The 25,512-nt window shown below is 62.6% G+C and overlaps 1 protein-coding gene across 8 annotated transcripts in view; it reads left to right on the top strand.

Moving 5' to 3' along the window:
* PCNT (pericentrin) overlaps positions 1 to 23,496 on the top strand; it is a 110,285-nt gene extending 86,789 nt beyond the window's left edge. For 6 of the 8 annotated variants that reach the window (XM_044250746.1, XM_044250751.1, XM_044250750.1 and 3 more), the window contains 16 exons: positions 339 to 493; positions 5,165 to 5,359; positions 6,021 to 6,194; positions 6,923 to 7,106; positions 7,985 to 8,207; positions 8,458 to 8,608; positions 8,912 to 9,502; positions 12,189 to 12,397; positions 13,113 to 13,215; positions 14,187 to 14,360; positions 16,635 to 16,754; positions 18,025 to 18,257; positions 19,722 to 19,798; positions 20,468 to 20,603; positions 22,548 to 22,675; positions 23,042 to 23,496. In XM_044250746.1, coding sequence (XP_044106681.1) covers positions 339 to 493; positions 5,165 to 5,359; positions 6,021 to 6,194; positions 6,923 to 7,106; positions 7,985 to 8,207; positions 8,458 to 8,608; positions 8,912 to 9,502; positions 12,189 to 12,397; positions 13,113 to 13,215; positions 14,187 to 14,360; positions 16,635 to 16,754; positions 18,025 to 18,257; positions 19,722 to 19,798; positions 20,468 to 20,603; positions 22,548 to 22,675; positions 23,042 to 23,085 — 2,897 coding nt within the window. In that variant the 3' untranslated portion in view covers positions 23,086 to 23,496. Of the gene's footprint in view, positions 1 to 338; positions 494 to 5,164; positions 5,360 to 6,020; positions 6,195 to 6,922; positions 7,107 to 7,984; positions 8,208 to 8,457; positions 8,609 to 8,911; positions 9,503 to 12,188; positions 12,398 to 13,112; positions 13,216 to 13,382; positions 13,467 to 14,186; positions 14,361 to 16,634; positions 16,755 to 18,024; positions 18,258 to 19,721; positions 19,799 to 20,467; positions 20,604 to 22,547; positions 22,676 to 23,041 lie in introns of those variants that run through there. The other 2 variants (XM_044250749.1, XM_044250753.1) reach the window with 2 other exon arrangements.
* Positions 23,497 to 25,512: the final 2,016 nt, after the last annotated feature.

Below are 25,512 nucleotides of genomic sequence, written 5' to 3'. Positions count from 1 at the left end.
GTGCGTCTGTTTACAGATGAGCTGAGAGACTATTAAGGCTTGTATTGGAGTCATGGGTTTACATGCCAAACGTGCAAAATACGCTTTTTCTTAATGGATGTAATTAAGTCATCGTACAGATTTATAGAAACATTTCTGTTCTCTTTGGTGCTCTGCGGGTGTCTTCAGGAAGGGGCGTCCCAGCCATAGCTCTCCCGGTGTTTCGGGGCCTCACACAGCACCAGGAAGCGGGGGTCTGGCCACACCCCTGTCACTGCCGAGTGTCTGCCCCCGGGCCCTCCCCCAGGAAGGCCACCAGAGGATTGTGGTTTGACTTGGACCTTGTGCCGTGTTTTTAGGTGATGGCTCGGGGTTTGGAGAGATACTAAACCAAGGTTCGGGAAGACTCGACGCCTCCACTGCTAGTCCTGCAGTGCTGCCTCCTGCCTCTGGAAAGTTCCGGCAGCCGCTGGAAGCCATGAAGGAGAAGGGAGTCCATCTGAAACAAGTGAAGGTGAGGGCCAGCAGGAGCAGGGCGTGCGGTGTTGATGGGCCTCCGTCGGCGGCCGCCGTGACTGCCGCGTGGTGCTGACGTGTCGGGTGGCGTACGTCCTGCCACCCAGGCCGCTGCGTCGGTTGTAGCTGCGCTCGAACGACGTCTCCTGTGAGTGTTTGCAGACGGAGCCAGCTGCTGTCCTGGGGGGCGTGGGGACAGGTGTCCCAGGTGAGATCCTGGCGCGGCGGGCTTGAGGGGGCTGCGGGAGCCTCGGGCTCCGGGGTCCCCAGAGGAGGGCCAGCTCTCCCTGCACCTGCTGGGGGCCTGCAGGTGCCTCGGTTGTACTAAATCACAAAAGACAAAATTAGGGTCAGCCTTCCTGAACTGAGTTTAGGTATCAGAACGCATGACCCTCTATGGGGAAGTGGTTGTGGGCTTTGTCTGGTTCTGGAGACGGACTCTCGCCTTTCCTGAGACAGCTGTGGCCTGTGCTCCTGACTGGGCCGCCCTCTGCCCGGCACCTGCGGGGAACCGAGCTGCGGGGCACGGGCAGTGGGGCTGTCTGCGGGCACAGGGCCGCCGGGCCTCGGTGGAGAGCGCGGCCGGCTTTGCCGCGGGAGCTGCCGCTGGAGAGGGCGTCTCCGTCCCGTTGAGTAGAGCGCTCTGCCCTGCTGTCTCCGTCTTCCCGGCGGCGGCTCTTGAGAAGGAAGCTTGTCCGGACTTGGGTAGCGGTGCGGGCATTGCGGACGGGCAGTCTCCGGCCCGGCCCCGCGGCTCCACCAGTCACGTGTGTTCCTGTACCAGACCGGAAGCTTCCTGTGGGGCAGCTCCAAGGGCACACCTGGGGGCCCCCAATGAGTCCACACTCGCTTGTCCCATCCCTTCCGCCATCCGCTGGCTCTCGGCATGGCGGGGGGCCTGTCTGCAGAGAACGGGCCCAAGGCTTCCTTCGCGCCTGTTTGCCAGCAGCATCCTTGCCCTCCCCCGCCCCCCAACAAGACCTTTCCTGCCCGCCGGGGCAGACCTGCTCATCCACCCGCCAGACCAGCCCCGTCGGCGCGCTGGGCTCGTTCTGACCCGGGTGTGGTGTGAGCCGCCCGCCGCGGCTATGCATGTGCCTCCCCCGAGGACCCGGTCACATGGCCACCTGGTCACAGAGCGGGGGCCTGTCCTCCACTCACGGTCACGGTGGGAGGACTCGGTGCTCCGGGTCAGAGCCAGGGCGTCGCCGGAGGAAGGAAGCCCCAGTCCGCGTGCCGCGGTTCCACTTGGAGCCGACGTGGGCGAACGCTGCGTTAGTGTGAACTGACCGCGGCCGGTGGGCGCCGTGTGCTCGTGGTACAGCGACTCCACGGTGCCATCCGTCTGCTTGGCCAGAAAGTCCGTGGCACTTCCCACGAGTTCCCTTTCCCTCGCCGGACTAGCAGACCAAACCGTTGGTGTCACGGCACGGACACAGACGTGGCTGAATAAGTCAGTGGTGCAGCGTCCGCATCGTGTCCTGCTCCAACCCCGAGAGCATGTCCAAAGACAGCTCCGTGTTTGCTTTTAGCGTGAGGATCGTTGACGCCGGTGTCCCTGCGGTTTCAGGTGCATGGCTCGGCGGCTCGACAAGTCTGTCACGCGTGCTGCCCCCACGGGCCCCCTGTCCCGTGACGTCGCCGTTAGAATGCCGGCCAAAGGAAGGGATTCTTTTTAAAGGTTATTTGAGAGGGAGAGTGCGCGCACCAGTGTGAGCGGTGTGGGGGAGGGGCAGAGGCAGAGGGAGAAGCCGCCCCCCCCTCCCCTCCGCTGAGCAGGGAGCCTGCTGTGGGGCTCGATCCCGGGATGCTGGGATCGTGACCTGAGCCACCCCGGTGCCCTTGCACTCCTCAGTTTTTTATGGGACATAAAATATTAAAGGCACGTTTCTTAGCAGCTCCAATCCAGGCAACCTAATGGTGGAAGAACCTGTAATTTTCAGGACTGGATTCAGTTGTTTGGACAATTCCGTATACTTGGGCTTTGAGGTTTAATGTTCAGTGATTAACGAAGAAAACACAGAAGCCCAGTGAAGGCCCTGGAGCCCAGGAAGTGGCTGAGACTGTCTGTAGGGAGCCGCGGTCTGCAGGGGAGCCGCGTGGACGCGGGCGAGCGTCAGGAGCGGTTAGTGCAGCCCTTCATCAGCCCCTCAGAACCTGCGACTTCCCTGTTTCCAAGTGACAGTGGACAGGAGGGGCGCCCGGCTGGCGAGGTCAGTTGAGCTTGGTGATCTCAGGGTCGTGGGATCGAGCCCCACACCTGGCTCCTCCTCAGCCCACAGTCTGCTTGAGATTCTCCCTCTGCCCCTCCCTGTGTTTGTCCGCACGTTCCCTCGTTAAAAAGGAGGAGAGGACGGAGGTATCTTCCGGTAGGTTTCTCGGCGCATTTTTCTTTAAGTGTCTACACTGTTTCTGGAGCATGAGGCCGCCGCGCTCTCCACGGGGGAACGGCAGCGTCAAGAGAAGCCTGTGCTCCCGTCTGAGCTGGCCCTACCAGGCCTCCCGACGTGGCAGCCGTGAGCCGGAGTGGCCCCGGCTCCAGGTGCCCCGCAGCCAGGAGTACTTGGGGGGAGGCCCAGCGGGCGCTGGAGGCCATGGTAGGCCCGACTTGGACATCTCCAGGGCCTCTCCGGAAGCAGCCGCGAGCAGGTCCGTGGCACGGACCTTGGTGCTGCGGTGCTGGGGGGTGCTGTGCACCGGCGGGAGCTAACGCGGGCTCCACAGGAGGGGTGGGCAGGCTCGCAGGCCGTGGCGACACCGCGCGTGGAGGGGCAGTCCCAAAGCGCAGGTCCCGCGGTGGAATGCCAGTCCTGAGGGTAGGGCTCAGCAGCAGACCCGGGGTCCTGCGACGTCCCCGAAGGGCCGCGGTGACCTGACGGCAGCTTCACTCGCGGGATGGTGCAGGCCGTGGTCCTTCGTCCTCACAGGCGCTCCGCGGAACGCCTAGTCGCGGGCAAGTGCTCCCGGAGGAGGGGCTGGCGGTCGTCTGCCACGGAGTTCTTCCGGCCGCGCGTGGGGCTGCCGACTCGGGGACGGCCTCTCGTCTCCCCACAGCGGCCGCTGTCTGCCCTGGGCTGCGGCGCGGGAAGCATGAGCATGGACGCGACAGGTGCTTGGGCTGTTAGCGCTTTCTGCATCGGTTCTGCGCGGTTCTGGCTCCATCGCTAGGATCCTAGCCAGACCTGTTTCTAGTGAACTGGTCCTGCTCTGTCCTAAGCCTCTTCATGGCTGCTTCTCCCACAGAGGAATTTTAACACGCATTTACTTACTTACTCATTTAAAAAAAAAATTTTTTTTTTTTAAAGATTTTATTTATTTACCTGACAGAGAGACAGATCACAAGTAGGCAGAGAGGCAGACAGAGAGGAGGAAGCAGGCTCCCCGCTGAGCAGAGAGCCCGATGCGGGACTCGATCCCAGGACCCTGGGACCATGGCCTGAGCTAGAGGCAGCGGCTTTAACCTACTGAGCCACCGGGCGACCCTCACTGTGGTGTCGATTCGTATTTCCCTGATGATGAGCGAGATGTTGAGCATCTTTTCATGCATTTCTTCGCCGCCTGGACGTCTTTTTCGGAAAAGTGTCTCTTCGTGCCTTTTGTCCACTTCTTAACTGGGTTGTTTGTTTTTTGGGTGTTGAACTTGGGTTTCTTGGTTTTGTTCTTGTTCTTGCTTTTTCTGATTCCTTGGGCAAGAGCAGGCGCACAAGAGGGAGAGAACCACAAGCAGACCCTGCACTGAGCCTGGAGCCTGATGTGGGGCTCGAACTGAGGACCCCGAGACCATGACACGGGCTGGAATCAAGGGCCGGCCTCCGAGCCGACCCGGCCACCCCCGCTTCAGTGCTACGTTCGTTCTTCCCTGTTCGAAGCATCTGTTCCGCAGAGACGGACGCGGAACACGCCCCTTGAATGACCCTGCGTGTGCAGCGAGGGCCGCTCGGGTTACTTCGGACCCTGTGTCGGTCCTAACCTGGGGGCAGCTCTGGGGAAGCCACTTTGTTCCTCTGTCCGTGTCTTTGGGCAGGAGACCCGGCCAGTGCATGTCCCAGAGTCCTGGTGCCGTGCGGGACCCGTTCTGTGCTCACAGTCCCAGCATGTGTGCCGGGACTTGTCTGGGCGTTGGGCGACCCTCTCCCTGCTGCCCATGTCCGGGCCCTGCTGTAGGCGGCGAGGGCCAGAGCGGCCTGCAGTGGGTCGGGTGCTGTGTGCAGGTGCCTCACCCCTAGGGAAGCCCAGGCCCCCTGTGCGGGTCCCTGCAGTCTTCTCAGAGCGCGGTGGTGGCTGCCGTCCCAGGAGAGCTGGGGAGTCGCTGGGCATCTCCATGATGGGGCCTGGGAAGTTGGCCCAAGGCCCGGCCCTGCGCCCCGCCCAGGCTTATGGAAGGGGTGGTGGGGACGCTGTCCCTGGTGCAGGCGCTGGTGGGGCGGCCGTCTGGGGGTAGCGCACAGCGACATCCTCTTTCCAGATGGTTTCCTAGTGGGTCTGAAGGTCGGTGGGGGGTGGTTGTTGAAGAATCTCGCGGAACCCCAGAGCCCGCTCTCGGGTTCAGAGGTTGTGGAGAGCTCTGCGCGCAGCCCTGGTGAGCGTTCCTGGGGGATGGGCAGGGCCTAGATGGACGGGTGGCTTCCGGCCGCTTTTCCTTCTTCCTGAAAGGCCTGTCCCGTTGCAGGCCCTGCTGCAGATGGTTTGTGACGAGAGCCACCACATACTGGCCTTGTCCGAGCGCCACGGGCCACCCAGCACCCTGAGCAAGGGCGAGCCGAGGGCCCCCCTTGAGTGCTTCCCAAGGGAGGGCTCCAGGCTTTTGGAGGCGGTGCCGGCCCTGCGGAGACATGAGACCCTAGCCCTCCAAAAGGGAGAGAAGGTACGGGGCGTTCCACCTGAGAGAGGGTAAGGTGTGGGCAAGGAGCACTTGGTGGGGGACGCTTGGCTAGATGAGTGGGATAAAGGGAAGGAGGGTGGTCAGCGCTGGGCACAGGGGCCTTGGACCCGGCCGGCCGCCCTCTCAGTCATGTTTGCTGGCACCTTCCAGGCCCTTTAGGGCAGGAAAGGCCGTGGGAGGAGGACACATGGTGGACCTAGAGGTGGGTGACGGGGGCCGGGCACGGGGGCCAGGCCTGGGCCTATGGGGTCCCAGTGCCTGCTCCGTGAGTGGGGAACCAGGGCAGCTGGGTGAAGGCCCGGGAACCCAAGGGTAGGTTCCACACCCAAGGGACCTACCTACCACAGGGTGTGCAGGAAGCAATACCCCAGTGCCAGCCCCAGGCCTGCCGGCGGACAAGGTGGCCAGACAGCAGTGTCCGCGCTGGGCCTGGCGTGGTGGTGGGAAAGGAGGAAGTTGGCCCACCGTTGGCCCGGTCTCACGTGCTCTCCCTCCGGTAGTGTCTCCTCCGTCAGCGGCGTTGGCTTCGTGTGCCCTAGGGCGGTCGTGGGTGCACCGGTGGGTGCTCTTGTGGGGGGCGGTTTCCGGGGCCACCGCAGGATGTGTTTGTAAGAACGCTGAGCTTCTTGTCCCAATATTTTAGGAACCTCCCGACACGTGTCTTGCCTGGAGAGGAGAATTTCTGCAGGTTGTGCAGGAGGCATTTGGAAGAGAGTGGGAGGTGCTGAGGGCCGAGTTGCAGCCGCAGGCCTGTGCTCCGGACCCCGGGGACCACAGCTCCCTGCTGCAGCGGCTGGAGAAGGTGGTCCAGGAGCAGGTGAGCACGTGCCGTGATGCGGTTCCTGCAGCCCCGCAACGGAGAGGGTGACGGAATGGGTTCGTGGGAGTTTGACCTTGGGACGCGGCAGGGACTGGGGAAGGTGTCCTGCCTCCGTCCACGTGTAACACTGTTGAATCGCGATCTCGCCCAGTGCAGACGTCTGTACGTTTATCCTGCTTCTCAGTCTCTGTGTTCTGGAAGTAACTGGCCTTTTCCTAAAGGCAGAGCAGCACCAAGTGTCCTGACGTAGGCCATGAGCGCTGAGCCCCGGGTGGGGAAGGTCAGAGAGCCAGAGGGGTCAGCACGGTCTCCACCGAGTCCTTTGGAGGAGAGGGCACTAGAGTCTAGAGGCAGGTCCACGGTAGGTCACAGTGGCCTGTAGCACAGACCCGCAGGGAGCCGTGTGAGGTCGGAAGGTCCCCTGGGGCCTCCGTTCCACACTACCTGTTTGTCGCCGACCCCTCCTGCGAGCCTGTTCTTACTCTGTCGGGGACGAGGCTCCGTCCCCAGGCTCGGGCCCGCGGAGCTGGAGGCACGAATTTGCAGAGGGTGCGCTGCTCGTGTGGAGCCACCAGCACGTTGCCAGGCCCGCCCTCGCCCGCCCTGGGGCGCACTCCATGCTCCCGTTCCTCCATTCAGGGGTGTTCCTCCACAGGGCCGTCCAGTGGCCGAGTCCGTGACCCTGCTCCCCTCCCTTCCCGCCCCATCTCTCGGGCCGTGTGCAGGAGAAGTCCTTGGAGCACCTCCGTCTGTCGGACAGGAGCAGCTTGCTGGCGGAGATCCAGGCCCTGCGCGCCCAGCTGCGCATGACGCACCTGCAGAACCAGGAGAAGCTGCAGCAGCTGTGCGGGGCGCTGACCAGCGCGGAGGCCCGCGGGAGCCGGCAGGAGCACCAGCTGCGCAGGCAGGGTGGGTGCCATGCTCGCGTCTGCTGCGAGAGTGGGACACGGGGGCACAATTTTATTTTTTTTCCCACCTGCCTCCTGCTACTGTCGCTCTGGTTAGGCCTTGAGCATTGGTGAGTGAGGGCAGGAGCAGGTCTGGCCACGGGGGCAGTGCCCCACCTCCTGCTCCGACTCGTGGTGCCAGCTGTGGTCCCTGCCCGCGCGTGCCGGCAGCTCCCAGGGCCCCTTCTCCTCCTGGTTCGGGGTGCTGAACGGCGGGCCAGAGCCGTCCAGCGCGTGGCCTTGCGTTTGCGTCGTGTTGCCTTGTCTTGGGAGCGTTTCTGGGCCGGGCTGCTGGTTCTTCTCGTCTGCATGCGTGAGGGGCTGTGGTTTTGTCTTTGGCTCTGGTGCTGGAGTCATGCCAGCCCTGTGGAGGGTGTGCAGGTGTCCCTTTTCTTCTGGGTTCCAGATAGGTCTATAGAGGACCGGGGCTGTTCCCTCCCTAGGGTTTGGGGCCGTGACACTGTTGGGGTTGGGGCCGTCTCTGTGGGGAGCGCACGGTGTAGGAGTCACAGGGAAGTGGTGATCCAGAAAGAGCAGGGGACGGTCCATCTCCTTCCTGAGCCTCCAGGCAGACCCCAGGCCTGAGCCACTGGCCCTGGGGAGCCTTGTCCTGTCCTCTGGCCTGTGGGGTCAGTCTGCCCATCTACCTCTGGGTGCCCTGAGGCCCGGGGAGTGTGGTGGGGAGGCCAGCGACCCGGCTGTAAGCCTGGAAGTGTCGTTTTCCCCAAGAGTGAGTATGTCCCGTCCCCATACAGTTTGTGTTTAATTTCTGAGGTCATGGGCACAGCTCACCCTGGATTTGTGGGTGAGGCTGTCTCCTGTCCTCTGTGTCTTTCTCAGTGGAGCTACTGGCGTATAAGGTCGAGCAGGAGAAGCGGATAGCCAGTGACGTGCAGAAAACCCTGAAGGAGGAGCAGGAGAAGGCCGGCAGTGCGCGGAAGCTCCTGGCGGTGGAGCAGACCGCCGTTCGAGACTTGAGAGCTGAGCTCCGTGAGTGCAAACAGGACAACGAGAGGCTGCTGGCCTCCCTCAGCGAGGCGCAGAAGGAGGTCCTGCAGCTGAGGTAGGCCGCCACCCCCCCTGCACGCGCCTCCGGGCCCCGGTCCGGTCCGTCCGCAGACTCTGTCGAGGGAGGCACAGAGGCCTGGCAGGCGTCTGCACCCCTTCCCTTGGTGTGGCCGGGGAGGGCGGCCCTGGCGGGCTGCGGTTTGTGCGCAGGCTGTGACGGGGTGTTGGATGTGCGGGGGGCGCCCGGCGCAGGCACACATGCAGGTCAGACGAGGCCGCGGGCTCTGTCCCCGTCTCCCGCGCAGGTCCGTGCTGGACGGCAAGGAGAGCAGCCTGAAGGCCGCGCTGCAGGAGCTGGAGTGTGAGCGCGGGAAGGAGCGCGCCCTGCGGGGCCGGCTGGAGGAGCAGCGGCTACGGCACCTGCGCGAGGAGGGCCAGAGCTCCAAGACCCTGGAGGTGCCTGGGCGGCGGGGCCAGTGGGCGGCGGGGCTGGCGGGGCCCCTCTCGTCCTCTCACCGCGGGCATGTGCCCGGCGGCCGGGCGGACCGGCGGCATCTTTGTCGTGACCCACGGGTGCTGGGGTTGGACGGGCAGGACGGCGAGCCGAGGCCGGGGTTGTGGCCTCCAGACCTTCCGCGGCGAGGCTCGGGCGGGGGACGGTGGGACGGCCCCGTCCGTGGATTGGGGGGTGCGGCGGCTGCGGCCGGACAGCAGGATCCTTCCCCTTGGGTTACCACGTGCCGTCCGCTCCCCTGGCAGGAGCTGAGGTCGGCCCTGGAGCAGCAGTGCGCCCAGAGCAGCCGGCTGCGCGTGGCCCTGGAGCACGAGCAGACGGCCGCGGACAACCTGCGGCGGGAGCTGCAGATCGAGGCCTCCCGCTGCGAGGCGCTGCTGGCGCAGGAGCAGGGCCAGCTGTGTGAGCTGCGGCGCAGCCTGGAGGCCGAGAAGGGCCGCTCGCGGGAGCTGGCGGCTGCCCTGCGTCACGAGCGGCTGCTGACGGAGCAGCTGAGCCGCGGCGCCCGCGACCCCCCAGCGCAGCAGGCCCCGCCGCGGAGGCCGAGGGACGAGCGGGCGCATGGGCCGGAGCCGCAGGCCCGACTGGAGCAGATGCAGCGGCGGGCGGCGGAGCTGGAGCGGGACAAGGAGGTAAGGGCGGCGCACGGCCCCAGCACGGAGCCGTCCCCGGCCCGGGAGCCCCGGCTGGCAGCCGCGGGGCCACCAGCGGGACTAGAGTGCGCACAGGCGAGGCCGGCCGCGCGGGAAGGACACAAGGACGCAAGAAGGCGAGCGGAGACGGGGCCGGGCCGGGCCGACGCGGAGCTGCGGCCGCCGGGAGACAAGGAGAAACGGGTGAGCACGCGCCGCGTTGCCGCCCTGACTCCCGCGGTGGGGCCGGATCCCACCCCCTCCGTCCCGCTGGTCCATCCATCCGCCGCCCTTCGGTCGCCACTGCTCCGTGGCGGGTCTCTTGGGATCATCTGGGCACTTGGGTCCCGCGCAGACTCTGCGGGCAGCTCCGGGGGGCAGTCCCCTTGGCGAGGTCCCCTCTGCGGAGGGTGAAGGAGGCAGTCCCTCCGCACAGCTGGGCCTGATCCTCGGGGCTGCGGCTTCCAGGTGATGAGTGGGCGCCATCGGCCAGGTGTCCGCGACGTCCCTTATTCCCAGCGGCTTAACGTACGTGGAGTTTCCCGTGTGTGAGATCACGTCTCCTGCACGTCCGCGGCGGCTCCAACCGTCCCTGTGCAGCTGACTTTCCCACGGCCCCTGACCGTCCCAGGGCCACCGTCAGGGTCTCCCGCCGTCGCAGGAGGCTCTCTTGCTGGTCGCTCAGCCTGCGTGTGCCGTGTCTTCATCGTGAGAGTTTGGATTGCATTTTTCGTGTCTTGGAATCGATGCTTTTGCCCTTTATTCTGTTGACGCCGAGCTTCCTGTAGATCAGGTCCCGTCTGTGGAGCCCGCCGTGCGTTCCCGGCCGAACCCCGCTCCGGTGGTGCTTTTGTGTACGGCGCTGGCTGCGGCTTGCCGCGTTTGGTTAGGGTTCTGCATCTGTGTTCGTAGGGGACATGGGTCTTTTTCAAGTTGTGGTGTTTTTGACCTTGACACCTGGATGATTTTTGCCTTGCAGGCTGGGAAGTGTTTCAGTGTTTTGGATAAAATGTTACTTTTAGGTATGTTTTATGTCAATCAGAAATCTTTGTTTCCGAGAAAATTGAACTGTGTGTCTTTGCACGGATGGACACTTGTGTTGTTCTCTTAAAAAATGTTTTTTAAACGTAATTTTTTTAAATTGTGAAAATCCAAATAAGTTTTTAAAAACATACGAGGAAAGCGAGTAGCCTGGTGTTCTCAGTGGTTAGCCTGTCCTGAAATATTTGAGAAATGAATATGTTTCCGAAAACTAGATTTCTCAGTGTTACAAGGATACGTCAGCTCCCCCGATGCTATGCGATTGGTTAGTTCGGGAAGTTCACAGCCGGTGTGATCAGTGCGCTGGACGGTTTGCTGAGACCCGGCTCACACCCGAGTTCAGCAGCCTCGCTTCCGTGCATCAGGGGTTTCGGTAGCTTCGGAATCTTGTGCCTGTCGCCACCACGCATGTTAGGACACGTCCGTCGCCCCACACGGAAGCCACACCATTAATGCTCAGCCCTGGCCCTGGCAAGTCACCTTCCTGTGTGTGGGTCGGCCTGTGGTGCACGTTTCCTGGGAAGGAATCGGGCAGTGTGGGGCCTCCCTGCCCAGCTCCTTCCACGGTGTTTCCAAGGCCCATGTGTGTGCCGTGCTGTGGGACGCAGCTTTCCCGGTCATGGTCGTGTTTACCGCGCCCCCACCCGGAAACACGCACCAGTTTGGAGGTGTTGCAAGGAGCAGGGGCTGGACGGACCCTGTGCTGTTTGTGAAAGAGACGGGTCGAGTCACGCCCAGGGTGGACCTTGCTGGTGCAGAACCCCTGAATGTGTCCAGGATTGTGTGCGTGTGTGTGTTTGTGCGCACGTGTGTACCTGCTTGCCTTTTCTCCCTGGGCAGCCTGTGGCCTCCACGTGCTTTTGAAGAACTTCCTCAAACCACCTCCAAAGTTTTCAGCCAAACCCCTTAACTTTGATTTGTTTTAGCTTTAAAAATGCAACAAAAATGTTTTTCAAGTTAATAAATTGTTCTTCACAGCGTGTCATGGAACAGAGATTTAAGGGATTGACACAGCTCTCTGGGTGTGCTGGTCCGTAGACGGTTGGTTTGCTCCGGATTGTGGACTTTCTTCCGGGCGCGGCTGCCTCCCGCGGTGGCTGCTCCCGGTCTGTCCCAGCTCTTCCGCACCCCGTAACTCGTAGGTCTCTCGGCGTCTTGCTTTCCTCACCCAGAAAATAGCCAAGTACCGATGCCCCCGTCCTCACGAGGCTGTTGCGTCGATCGAGCGGACACTGTGGTCTGTGCTGCGTGGGCCGCGCAGCGGCAGGAGGCCTGGGCTGGGTTCTGGGCGACCCAGGTTCTACCGGACACGCCGCCTCTCTGGCCCTTCCCAAGGCATCCTCACCTGCGGAAGCTCCTCCAAGCGGCCTTCTTGCGTTCACGGCTGCCTGGACGGGTTTCCGCCGGTGACCCGCTCTGTGTCCCCGATGGGGGTGCAGATCCCCGTGCTGGGCCGGGAGCCGGGGGCTGTCCTGCCACGCCCGGCACCTCCGTGGTGAAGGGCAGTGAGGCCATTTCCGCCAGGTGCACGTGCACCTTCCTCCGTGCCCGTCGGGTCCGTGTGTGGGTGTGTGTGGGCGTGTGTGCGGGCGCCCACGGGGGAAGCCGGGACGTGGGCCTGTGAGGACTCCTGTTTCCGTGTCCCGCCTCCCCAGCGCGCGCTTGTAGAAGCCCGACCGTTCTCAGAGGCGGCGTGGAGGGTGTTGCTGTACCATGCAAGCCCCGCTTCGCCCCCCACCCTGCCCCGGGACCCCGTGCCGCCCGTGCCCCCCCCCCCCATGATGGCTGGGCTTCAGGCTTCTGCTTCGGGAACAGGCGTGTGAAGGACTTTGTTGTTTTTCCGCAACAGCGAGAGCTGGAGCTGCAGCGCCAGCGAGGCGAGCACAAGATCCGGCAGCTTCAGCGGATGGTGCAGGCCCTGCAGGCGAAGGAGGCGGCTGGCCAGGCCCCGGAGGCGGAACGGCTGCAGGAGGAGCGGCTCGGCCTGGAGAAGGTCCGGCAGCAGCTGCTGTGCGCCGCCGGGCTCCTGACCAGCTTTGTCAGCCGGACGGTGGACAGGTGAGCCCGTCGGACGGGCTGTCCCCCAGCCGAGCCGGGTGGGCGCTGGGGACCGGTCTTCGGCTTCCAGTCCCGTGTTAATGCGGCAGGTTCTTGTGTTCCCACGGGTTTGATGGATTTCTGGGCAGCACCTTCCTGAAAGACGGCGACAGGATTGTGTTTGTTTGCGTTGCGGTTGGAACAGTAAAGCCCAGGTTTCTCTTAGATCTGGTCTCCTCACGTCCCTTTGCAACCAGTCCCCATCCCGAGGTTCCGGGCGGGGATACAGGCCCGGCCCACTGGGGCCCGCTGGGGTCGGGTGGTGCAGCAGGTCCGCACGGTGTCTGCCAGGACCGCGGCTCACGCAAGCCGGGTGCCCCCCGTGTTTAAGGGGCCGACCAAAGAGTTCACACTTGCCCTCTGCTGTCTGCATGGTTCTTCCGTCGGGTATCGGTTTCACTTGGAGAGCGGCTGGAGCTCCAAGCAGGCCTTCCTTCCACACGGTGCTTCACACCCAAACCAGACGCCAGCGGAAAGCCGCGCTCGGGCAGTCGCTGTGGTCTGTGCTCAGCGGCCGGACGTCTCTGGCCCTCGCGGACTGTGCGCACGAGGGCTGCGTCCCGTCCCTGCGGCCGCCGTGGGCAGAGCGCAGCTCGAGGGGGTGGTCCGAAGCACACCCTCCAGGGGCGGCGGCGTGGCCTGCGCCAGCCCTTCCAGTGTCTCTCTCTGTTCACAGGACAATTAGCGACTGGACGTCATCGAACGAGAAAGCCGTGACCTCCTTACTGCGCACGTTAGAGGAACTCAAGTCTGAGCTGAGCACACCCGGACCCTCCCAGGTGAGGGCAGCTCTCCCGCCCCCCGCGTGGTTCCTCAGTCTGACCCCCTCCCGTGGGCGTGACCTTGCCAAGTGCCCGGGCGCACCCTCCGGCGGGCACAGGCTGGGCTGTGGTGCTCAGGGCAGGTGTCCCAGGGCCCCCGCGGACCCAGGCTGCTCCACGTACAGGTGGGTTGAAAGCCTGAGCCAGAAGTGAGCTCCCGAGGGCCGAGTCCACGCTCCCTGGCAGCGGCGCCTGGAGGGTTCGGAAGTCCTGAGGCTGATGTCGGTTCCTGGTGGGTGACCCCGTGAGATCCCGCCGCGTCTCGTGGAGGTGGCACACGTAGGCAGCAGGAGAGCGGACCGCGTGCCCGTGGGGCCGCCCGGTCTGTGTGGGGCGTGCTCTCCGAGGAGGCCGTGCCCGTGTCCGCGTCCCGAGTCAGCTGCAGGCTGCACGCTCCAGGGACGTGCGTGTTGGGCCCCCCGGACGAGCACACGGCGTTCCCCGTTCCCCGTCCACACGGAGTTCTGTCGCTCGGGCTTCGTCAGTGCAGCCCCGCGCTGGGTGGTGTCTCGTGCACAGAGGAACGGCAATAAGAGTCAGGACTTGTTACCTGCGGTCCCGTAGGTGGAGACGTCTGTCCAGCCCCACAAGCTCCCGCTGAGCCCCAGACGTGTATAAAACTGTGGTTCCTGAAAGTAACCAACAGTAAAAAACACAAGTAGCAAGTATCCTTTTTTTTGCAAAGATCTTATTCACTTCAGTGAGAGAGAGGGAGAGAGAGCTCACAAGCAGGGGCGCGGCGGAGGGACGGGGAGAAGCAGGCTCCCCGCTGAGCAGGCCCCTCCCCGACGCGGGCCTCCATCTCAGGACCTCGGGGTCATGACCCGAGCCGCAGGCAGACGTGTCGCCGACTCAGCCCCCCAGGCTCTGCTCAGAGATACCTTTTAACAGACAGATTCGTTTCCCAATTTTTGTTTTCTCCTGTTAAGAGGAAGATGACGGCGGAGCTGCAGACCCAGCTGGTGGACGTCCTCCTGAAGGACAACGACTCCCTGACCACAGCCTTGCGCACGGTGACGCAGGAGAAGGCGGAGCTGTGCCGGGCGGTGTCGCAGCTGGAGAAGTCGCTGAAGCAGCACCTGGTGCGGCGCAGTGTGTGCAGTGTACGTACGCGCCTCCCTGCGGCCCGCGGGCCGGCGGGGCTCCCTCTGGCCGGGGGCCTCTGAGCCCCCGCGTGCGCCCTGCGGCCCCGCGTCCGCCGTTCCCAGACGCGAGCGCCCGCGCAGACACGCGTCAGATCACGTTCCCCACGGCCTTGGGGCAGGAAATCTATCTGACTTTTACCTAATTAAAATGATGTAGTGTTCCTGATCACGTAGTTTGATAGACTTTATTCCTACAATGCCTGGTTTTTTCTTTTATACTTAGATTCGTATCTTTGTGATTTACTTTTCTTTTTTTACAAAGAAAAAAAGGCTTTTTTAAATTCTTCTTTTTAAGATTTTATTTCACGAAGACTCCGCGAGAGCGGGAACACAAGCAGGGGGAGTGGGGGAGGGAGAAGCAGGCTCCGGGGCGCCATCCCAGGACCCTGAGATCATGACCAGAGCCAAAGGCAGAGGCTTAATGACTGAAACATCCAGGCGCCCCTGCAGTGAAAAATTTTAAATTATTTTTTACTTTACGCGCAGTAAGGTCAGCCCCTCGTTAGTAGGGTCACGTGAGGTTACACATGCCCAGACTCGTGACCCGCGTGCTCATTCGTGCTGACAGAGCCCGCTGCCCCAGGCACAGCCTGGCTGTTTCCCGCGTGTCACAGGCCCCGAGGCGCACGGTGTGTCCTCTTGCAGGCCCTTTGCTTCTTCCGGGAGCACCCGTGAGCCGTCCTGGGCGTTGACGTAGCTGCCGTGCCGCCGAGCAGCGTTCGGGTGCAGATGGGCCTCCGCAGGGTGGCTGCGTGGCCTCGGGGGCTGCACACGGGCTGCTCGCGTTCCTGGAAGCAGTTGCTCTGGGGCAAATGCCTGGGTGGGCGCACGGGGGCCGCTGTGTCCCTGCAATGTGCATGTCGAGGCAACCTAGTGTGCAGCGCTCACCGTTCCCCTTCCCCTCGAGCAGAGGGGCAGTGCCGTCGCTGTGTCGGCTCGCTGGCTGCCGGCGTCGCGCCCTGTGCCGATGGCGTCTGGATCTTCCTCGTGACCTGTCCCTTACCGGCCTTGCCCACGTGTAAGCTGCGCTGTTTGCGTTCCGATACTGCTGCGTTCGGAGCGGTTTGCGTGTTGTGGACAGGACTGTGTGGTTAGAGGTGTGACGTGTGACGCCCCGCCCCGCCGCGGTCTGTGCAGCCCCCTCTGTAGAGACAGTAGCCTTTGCAGATCAGGAGTTTTTCATTTTAATAAAGTCAGTTTTTTTGTGTGTGGATCACGCCAAGAGTTCGGTAGTTCTACTTTTTAGGTTTCTGTCGAGGGTTGTGTGCGTGCTGATCGCGATTTCCTGGGACATGTTGGAAGACGGTCTCTTTTCCTGACACGTCTTGCACCGATGCCAGAAGCCCTTGCGCAGTGTGTGTGTGTGTCTGTCTGGACTGTCCTTACGGCGCTGCCGACCCGGCAGCTTGGGTCACGCCGCAGCCTCGCGCAGGGCAGTGGGAGTGCTCAGGCTTTCTGTCTTCCAATTACGTGGCTATTCCCGTTCCTCTGTCTTGCTGCATAAATCTTAGAATCTTGCTCGGTCACAGACTCATTCTCTCAGCGGCACCCTGGGGCTGGGGGCTGGTGTGACCAGGTGACCTCTGATTCCTGTTCCACATGGTGGGACCAAGGCCACCATGCACACGGCCCGATGCTCGGAGTGCCCTCTGGTCATCCGTGTGGGCAGCCCCTCTGCTGTCCTCACTGGGGGTTCCTCGTGCTCCGGAAACAAGCCCCCCACGGAGCTCTGGGCGCCCTCCGCACACTGTGGTATCCAGGCCGCACTACCCACGTTTGGGTGCTGCTTGGCCGTGACAGCCCCTCAGTGTGCATGGTGCCCGCGTGGGGCCCTTGCTGAGGTTTCCAGGCCTGGGATTTGCCGGTCCCGCGGTACGACCCGGGACTCAGGCCTGTCAGGAAGGAGCCTGTCTAGGACCTGAGACTGTGTGTGTTCAACAGGCTTAATGCTTTGAATCTGCTGTTTTTTCACCAGTATTTGGAGTTTGTTTTTAATAAAAATGGACCTGTTGTGCAGTAATTGGTATGCAGTCCCCACCCCTGAGGGCTGACGATCTGCTTGATGCTACGTGACCGCTCTGCCCGGATGGACCCAGGACGGCCCATGTCCCGGCACTCGGGAGACGTGACCCTGACCCTGGGGTGGTGGTGCCGACTGCCCTCGGCCGTACTCGCGAGATGGTCTTCTGCTGGGGGAACCGTGCAGACGATGTCCTCTGGGGTTTGTTACAGAGGCCGGACAAGTCTGTGTGGAAGCAGGACGGGACGGGCTTGCAGAGCTCAGCGCGACAGCCTGACCCGGCACCGCCCGCGCCAGCCGCACGCGAGGAGGCCAACAGCTGCAGCGTGCAAGTAAGGCCAGGCCTGGGCCGCGCGGGGTGTGTACGGCGCCCCCCACTTGGGGCGGGCCCCTTATCCGTCTCTCAGACTGTATTTCTGGGGCGCATGGGGAGCTCCGCCAGTTGATGTCCGACTCTTGATTTCGGCTCAGGCCATGATCTCGGGGTCGTGGGACTGACCCCGTGTTAGGCTCCGTGCTCAGCAGGGAGTGGCTTGGGATGCTCTCTCCCTCTCCTCTGCCTCTGCTGCTCGCTCACTCGTACTCTTAAAAAGGAAAAGGCCTTCATGTTCCTAGAAGAGCGCAGGGCTGACGGCAGAGTCGGAGCGAAGGTGCGGAGACCGCCGGTGCGTTCTTGCCCCTGTGTCGATGGCCACACTTGGTGAGCACCGACGGCCGTCACCCCGTCCACAGGGGACGTCGGGGTTCACTCTCGGCGGAGCGCATTCCGAGGGTCTCCCCTGTAGCCGCACAAGCAGTGTCGTGACGGCGGGGCTCTCCCTCGCCTGAGCACAGGTGCCGACACGTGTACACGCGTGTCCGTCGGGAGACGTGGAGCCGCCACAGACGGGAGCAGCGACAGTGGATACAGTTGCCCCTGCGGTGTTGTTCCGCACAAGTACTTCGTGTCTGTGCGCACGAATTCAGGGCATCTGACTTGGGGTCGCGTTAGGTGATGGTCATCGCAGCCTGAAAACACCCCAGACTGGGGATTCGCTGGTCAGCGTGTTTGTCCCTGCGGTCCGAGCTCCGAGGCCTCTCTAGAGGAAACTGTGTGTTAGAGTAACAGGGTTTGCGGGTACGCCTCCGGGTAGGCCTTCAGGGGTTTCCCACAGCCCCGAGACGTCCCAAGGGCCTGGGGATGAGACCCCATCCCACCCCGGGAGCGCACCTCACCTCGTGGTCCGATTCTTGGGGCCTTTGGGGGCTCCTGTGAGACTCGGAAAGGGTGTCTGATCTGCTGTTTGTCAAAGCGCCCCGTGAGGCTGGCCCTGGGGACGGGTCCTGCAGGGCTGGCTTCCGTAACAATGTGACAGTTTGCGGGACAGAGGAACAGTCGGAGTTTTCTCAGTTTGACCTTTTAGAAGATTATTTATCTATTTAAGTCCTGCCTACGCCCCACGTGGGGCTTGAGCTGACAACCCCAAGATCCTGGGGCGTTCGCTGTGCTGACCGAGCCGGCCGCGCGCTGCCTGCTGCTCCCTGACACCGGCAGTGCAGACGCGGTGCACGTGGCGGAAGGGGTCTTCGTTTCCTGATCGCTTGACGTCCGCTTTCTCTCAGGTGGAGAAGTTGTACCTGCATTACTTGAGAGCAGAAAGCTTCAGAAAAGCTCTGATTTATCAAAAGAAGTATCTTCTGCTATTGATTGGCGGATTCCAGGACTCTGAACAGGAAACGCTGTCCATGATCGCGCATTTGGGAGTGTTTCCTTCCAAAGCAGACAAGAAAATGACACCTTCTCGCCCTTTTACGAAGTTTCGGACGGCCGTCAGGGTGGTGATCGCGATACTAAGGTAGCACTGGGGCCCCTGCCGCCGCCGCGTCCCGGGCCGGAGCGTGCGAGGGCTCGGGCTGTGTGCGTGAATGTGCCCCCTTCTGAGCGACACTTGCCTCCAGGAGACCGTGTGCAGAGCTGTCTCCTTCTGACACTAGGGTTCAGGGAGGCCTTCCTGTCACCCAGCAACACCTCGCCCCTCGGTGGGCCTCCTGTGGGACCCTCTGACACCAGGCACAGCCGATAAGAGTTTGAAACCGCATTCATGGCTTCACGTTCTCCGTCCCTGTATTTCCGTGAGAGGGGCCGGGTCCACCGGAGCACGTGACCCGCGCGGGCAGTAGCTGTGTGTGGTGGTGTCACCCTGGCTACAAACCCATGCCCCGGGGGAGGTCAGGGCCCGGGGGTCCTGCCAGTCTCGGGGCCCCAGGGGTTGTTGACACGGGCTGTTGTTTCGGGAGCAGCTATGTGTGTCTCTGGTGTGACTGGGAATTTTGACCCGTTCAGAATTAACAGTGATGAAAATCCATTTTATAACATTAAGATTTGCTGAATTTCCACACGTTTGTCCCACTAACAGTTGTTAGTGCGATGTGTGCCGTGGGAAGCCCGAGAGGTGCCTTCCTCAGCCCCCGTCGTCGCCGTCCGTGTGGGCCAAACGCCCAACGCAGCAGCCGGGTGGGCTGGCTTCCCCGGCTTCTCCCGACCGTGCTGCGGAGCCCTACGCCCGCAGAGACCCAGCACTCGGCCGGACGGTCCCAGCAGCGGCGGGGGCTGCCTGGCTCCTCGCTCTCCTGCTCTCAGCCCTCAGCCTCAGGGCACTTGGTCCCCTCATCTCTGAGTTTTGACCACACACCGCCCAGCCATCCCCAGTCCATCCGTCCTTCCGGTCTGCGTGTTTGGAGAGAAGGCCCCGTGCCAGGGAGCCCGGTGGGTGCCATACGGGCAGCTGACCAGGCCCAGGCCCTGCCTTCAGCCTTCCTGCCAAGGGGCCGAGCATTTCCAGCGGCTGCGGTTTTGATGCGGGTCAGAAGGCGCCATCTGGGAGGGCGCACGGTCAGAGGCAGCGGTGTCTGGAAGGAGCAGCTGGTAGGAAGGCCAGAAGGGTGTCTGCTGAGCCCCGGAGGGGCCGTCCCAAGAGGGGCCAGGGAGCCCCGCCGCGGTGCACCTCTGGGGGCCGACCTCTGGCGCTCGTCACCCTGACAGCCGTGCTCCCCATCTGACCGAGAACGCCTGAGGGCAGCGGCCTCTGTCTTTGCTCCTCCCGCCGAGTCCTCGGGTGGCGTTCGTGGCGGCGGGGAGCGGGTGTTGCGGGTTTTGAACTGAGTCTGGGGGACCCCGGGCTGGTGGGTGTCAGGGCAGCGCCACAGCAGGGGCCACCCGGGTCTGATCCCGGCTGTCGGTCACGCCTGGACTTCATTGCTCTTTCCACAACGGTTTCGCTCTAGTTTCCGATGTTTCCTGTCCTTTCTTTCCTTTGTAGGTTGCGTTTCTTGGTTAAGAAGTGGCAAGAGGTAGATCGGAAAGGGGCCGTCATGCTGGGCCGAGCGCCCCGTCCAGGTGGGAGCCCAGCGAAGCCCGCAGGAAGCCCCGGGGCGCGGTGGCTCGTGGAGGCGGGCGGTTTCAGTGCTGGAAGCGCACACCAGCTACGGTGGGAACGGTGTGCAGGTGCCGAGGTAGAGGCGAGTGACCCCCGAAACAGACCTCGGCTGCTGGCCGCGGGCCCTGCCCCAGAGCAGCCGTGTGCAGAGAACCCCCCCTCGCAGGGGGACGTGCCCCCCAGTCCTGCAGGGAGGGCTTCGGGCATCTGGAGGGGAGGCGGCCAGACCCTCGACAGCTGGCCTCCCCCGGCCACCGATGGGTACTGGGGTCCTTGGGCCTTCAGGAGAGTTTGTTCCCCAACCAGGTGTACCTGGTGGTCTCGGTTCAGCTTCTCCCTTCTCCAGAGCCCCCTCCTCAAAGCCAGGGTGGGGGGAGCGCCCCACTGGCTCCACAAGGTCACAGAGGGCTCCCCTGGGGTCAGGTCAGCCCAGCAGGGGCACAACACAAGTGATCAAACCAACATTTTCTCTAGAGCTTTTTGAAACGTGGTTTTTATAAATCGGGTATTTTAAAAATGTTTTCAAATTGCCATACAGACTCTTAGACGTTCGTAAATTTTAAATTTTGGTAGAGGGGTCTTCCTGCTAAAAGGCTTTCGTCTCTTTTGCTAACCCCTGTGTTGTTCAGCGGTGGCCGGGGAAGGAGTCCCGGTTCCACGCCAGCAGGCTCCACCCAAAACCAGCACGTCCCCGCCAACCCGGGACGTGTCCTCCAGCCACGCCGGGGACCGTGTGCCCAAGGCCTCCCCGCGCAGGAGGGAAAGGTGAGTGGGCTTCCGGGCCGCGTTTCCGGCGTAGGTGGGCAGCGGGCCAGCTCCGTGCGCGGGGCGGCTCCCCAGACGAGCCGTGCTCAGCAGTCCTGGGGGGGGCTTGAGCTCATCTCCTCTCTGAGCCGTTCGGGGGGTTCTGCACACACGATGTCACCTCCCTGCGTCCCGCTCAGCTGGCTGTTGAGGGGTTCCCACGCCGAGGGCCAGTGGGCGGACGGCGGAATGCAAGTTCGCTTCCACGTTACCGCGAGCAGGCGGAGCCCTGACTGCGCAGACCCGGCGGGAAGGGGTTGTGGCCGCGGCTTCCCCTCCGGGTGTTACCGTGCAGGGGGGGGCCTGGGTTTCCTTTCTGCAGAGCAAACGCCCGAACGCCCGCCTCAGGCACCGAGACGCGCGCGGTGTTCCCTCCTCTCAGCCACGACGGTGCCAGGTCTTAACGCGGCCAAGTTCAGTCTGTGTCTGCGCGTCTGTCCGCACGTCCAGGGTCCCCCGTTTCTCTGCGCGCGCTTTCCGCAGCAGCACGGCTCCGGGACAGGATGGGGAGGACGCGCTGGCGTGTGTGCCTCCAGCCCTTGCCCCTGGCTGACGGGGGCTTCTCTGCACACGGCTCGTCTCTGGTGGGGCCGTCCTGGCAGGACAGACAGGACACACGCCCGGGCGCAAACGCGCACCCCAGCTCGGCACCAGCTGGGTGTACGGCTGACGTCGATCGCCTGCTGGTGACGTCCCACCGACGCGTGGGGCTCCTCGGGGAGATGTGGTTTGGAAGCTCTGGCTTTGGGCTGGCCCCAAGCAAGGCAGGGCGTGTGCAGGACTCGGGGGCCCAGAGGCGCAGCCCCGTGTGGGGAGGGCAGAGACGCTCCGTCTGTGGCTGTGGCCCCCCTGGGGTCTGGGTGGGTGATGGTTACGGAGAGTCCAAGACAGCCGAAGGAGCGTGAGGGTAGCAGGGCAGAGGCCGGGAGGAAAGGTGCTGTGCAGAGACTGGATCGGGCAGGTCGTGCCCTGAGCAAAGGGGATGCTTTGGGATGATCAAGGAGAGGCCAGGGGGTCATTGGGTCACCCGCAGGGCACCGGGGGGGGGGGGTTCTGAGGGACACGGCTGCGCAATCCAGTTGAGGTAACACATTTATACTTGAAAATTTCGTAAATAAAAAAATTTTTTGTGAATAAAGTAACATATCTTGGGGCACCTGGGTGGCTTAGTCGGTTAAATGTCCAATTCTTGCTTTCTGCTCAGGTCATGATCTCAAGGTCATGAGATCGAGCCCTGCATCAGATTCGATGCTCCGTGTGGAGTCTGCTTGGGATTCTGTTTCCCTCTACCCGTCTCCTGATGGGCCCCCATAAATAAGTCTTTGTAAATAATAAAGTAATATACAATAATTTTTATTCATTTTAACTCTTATAGAAGTTGGTTTTGTTTGTTTTTCAAGATTTTATCTATTTATTTGCGAGAGTGACTGAGCCCAAGACAGCATGAGCGGGAGGAGAGGGAGGGAGAGAAGCAGGCTTCCCGCTGAGCAGGGAGCCCGATGGCAGGGCTGGACCCCAGGACGCCGGGATCGTGACCTGAGCTGGAGGCAGACGTTGCCCCGACGGAGCCACCCAGGCGCCCCGGGAAGTTGGTTTTCAAAGCGTCGCGTGACACTCGGAAACCGCGCCCGAGCTTGGGGGCGCCCGGCTGGCCCGTTGGCGGCCTGTGTGGCTCCTGATCTCTGGGTCAGGGGCTCGACCCTCACGGTGGCAGAGAGAGGACGTGCCGACCGACGTACGCGCACAGAAGCACACGGAGAAGTACACACGCTCTACTCTCTCATTTTGGGGTGCAGCAGGCGTCAGAAGGAAACGGCGTGTGGCCCCCGTCCCCGCTGTCTGCTGCTGTGTTCACCGTCGCTTGAGTTTCACCGTTTCTTGGTGTGTGTGTTTGTTTGTTTGAAGATCCACTCCGTCCCCGGATTCGAGATCCGAAAGATCCCTGGCTGCTTCTCAAGACCCCGAACGTTCCTTGACGGAATATATTCATCATTTGGAGATGGTCCAGCAGAGACTGGGCGGGGCCCCTCCAGGTAACGGGTTCTGTTTCTCTCGATGAGACGGGGCACCCGAGGAGCGCACAGCCCCGGGGCGCAGGCTGAGTGAGCTTCCGTCGGTGCCTCAGGACGGTCGCGAGCGCAGGCGCCTCAGACGGGTCCTTGGCGGGAAGCGTGGGGACTGTTCGCTGCTTCCCTCACACGCTCGGGCCGCAGCGACCCGGCTTTGGGGTTGGGGTTTCTTCACTGTCCTTGAAACCGTGCTGCACCTCAGTTGTCTGTTTTTACCAGAAATGAGATTAATTCTCATTTAGACAGGGGCACTGTCTAAAAATTTTGAAATTCTTAAAAGACACAGGAAGACTTCTAACGAATTGCTGTGTCATTTTCCTTTATTTTTAGATTCTGCTTCAAAGAAATCTTGCCGCCAGAAGATTAAACAGTGAATAAAACCCTTGTGGCTCTTACCATGACAGTTCCACTTGAGGAAAAGATTTGTTTTTTCCCTTTTCTCAAGGAAGACTCATGGCGTGGCGTGGCCTGTGCTCAGTGGCTGGTCTCCTCCGAGCCTGAGACGCCAGCCCCAGGAGCCGCTCGCGGGGCGTCCCCACCTCCCTGCGATGCTGGCGAGCCCGGTGGAGGGTGTTCTGTGTGACTGCCGTGTGTTTGAGCTCCTAACCTTCCGAAGGGGGCGCGCGCCCGGGGGTGACTGGTGCCCGTCCTGCTCGGTGTGAGCGGCCAGAGCTGGCCTCCTCGTTGTTGATTTTCTGAAAGTGTACAGATGGGAACTTGGTTTAAAAACAGAAACACCCCAAGAACAAAAAGAATAAAATCAAGCACTATTTTATTTGTGAATGGCCCTTGTGTTGTTTTTCCGTTCTGTCCGGTTTGCCCCATCATTGGTGAAAAACCAGAACAGACCTAGAATTTATGTTGAACTGGACGTCCGCGTTCTCGGTGGAATGCAAAGTCCTCCTCGCCCAGTAAAGAGAGAAAGATGGCCACTTGCCTTGGTCTTTCTTGGTTTCTTAGTATTTCCATGGGGTTTTAGGACTTTGGAACGTCGTATTCGTTCTGCTGGGCGTAGGTTTTGATGTCAAACCACTTTTACGAATGACCGCATATTTCCGCAGTCGATTTTCCGTATAGTCCGCGGCCCTGGTGCACGTCTCTGTTCTCTGTGTGTCCGTGGACACGACCGTCAGGCCCATCGGTGGCCTTTCCGCCTCTTCTGCCTAGCGGTGCACTCCGCCTCTTGCTGTCCCCGAGGCCGGGTCGTCCCAGCCCCAGGACGTGGAGCCCAGGCAGGGTCTCTTCAGTTTCACGTCCAGAAGGAGAGTCACAGTGGTAGTTATCAAACACTGAATGGCTCGACCCTCACGTGGGCGGGTGCCATCACGCCAGCTCAGTACCCGTGGGAGGAAGTCCCGATGCCCCCGCCTTGCGCGAGGAAAACACAGGGGAGAGAACCTTCTGTTCACCGAGACGTGCAGGCCCGTTCCTGGGCGGGGGGTGGGGACGGTCCTCTGCTGCGTTCCTGAGGACACCGCGGAGCCTGGCGCTGGCAGCCTCGTGTTCCCGTCTCAGCGGGTGCTGCTGTGTGGACTGTGCGGCGTCTCCGGCGGCCGATCCCGACTTGGAGGAGGAGGAACAAAGTGCGTGAGGGCCAAAATAAGACTGTGGCGGGCGCCGCTGCCTCTGTCCCCGGGAACGGAACTGTCTTTTATGACTGGTGTCGAGGAAAACCCGAGAAGGCGCCTGACTTGAATCTCTTTATCAGGGGTTGTAGCTTCTGGACCCTGGTCGAGGGTTTGGTCCCAGAAGAGAGCGACCCTGCTCTGGGCGGAGGCGGCCCGAGCAAGTCAGTGCGGGGCGAGCAGCAACCCCGAGGGCTGGACCCCGTGTCGTCCTGGCTCCGGCGGCTGTGAGCAAAGCCGTACACTGGGCAGGCGACAGCCCAGGACGAAATGTGTCGCTCACGGTCGTGCAGGCGGGAGGTCCGGGGGAGCGCATGGCCGCGCTGCGGGGGGCACACTGCCCGCTGGGGCTTCCCGCGCGGACGGCAGAGGGCGCGAGCTCCCGCGACGCGTCAGGCTCTGAGCCACCCACAGAGGCTTCGCCCTCAGACCCCCGGAACGACCCCCGGAACGACCCCCGGAACCGGGGCCTCCCACAGCTCCCCCTGCCGTCGCATTAGCAGGTGCGCAGCTGGGCCTGCACACGTCCCACCAAAGCGGGTGGTGCCCAGTCTCCCAGGCCCCCGCCTCCCGCCTCCTGGGGTGGGGGGCCGGGCAAGGGCTCCCGGGGAGCTCGCTGGGGCCAGCTGGCGGCCCCGGAGAGCCCAGACTTGCTCCGCGGTCGGGTCTACAGAGCCTGCCGGCCGCCCTACCCCCCAGCTCGGGGGTGGGGGTGGGATTTCCATTTGGTTTCTGCCACTCCTCAGGCCCGAGCTGCCAGGACCAGCGGCCAGTGCTGAGACCGACGCGGTGGCCGGCTTCCTCCGCTACAGAGGAGGCGGCGGTCAGTCATCCTGGGACTCCGACTGCAGGTGTGAGTGTGGCCCCCCGTCGGTGGCGTCTGTGAACTTGCAGACTGCCCCCCCCCCGCCGCCCCAGCCGCCTCTGAGTCCCCGGCTGTTCCGCGATGAGTGTGCGCGGTGAGCGCAGGGTCCGGAAGTCAGGGGCTCCCTGTTCTTGGGGCGGCCCCGGACAGGAGGTGACTGCCAGCTGCCCGCGAGCCGGACCAGGCAATCAGCCCGAGGCCCCTCACTCCCTCCCCGTCCTTGGAATGTGTGCTCTGCTCCTGTTCCCCTGCGGGAGCTGTTCCCAGCACAGAGCCTTGTGCAGTCCGTCCGGATTGAGTACGTGACTGAA

This window comes from Neovison vison, chromosome 6 (assembly GCF_020171115.1).
Source record: "Neovison vison isolate M4711 chromosome 6, ASM_NN_V1, whole genome shotgun sequence".
Taxonomy (NCBI): domain Eukaryota; kingdom Metazoa; phylum Chordata; class Mammalia; order Carnivora; family Mustelidae; genus Neogale; species Neogale vison.
This window is presented reverse-complemented; position numbering and strand designations above follow the sequence as displayed.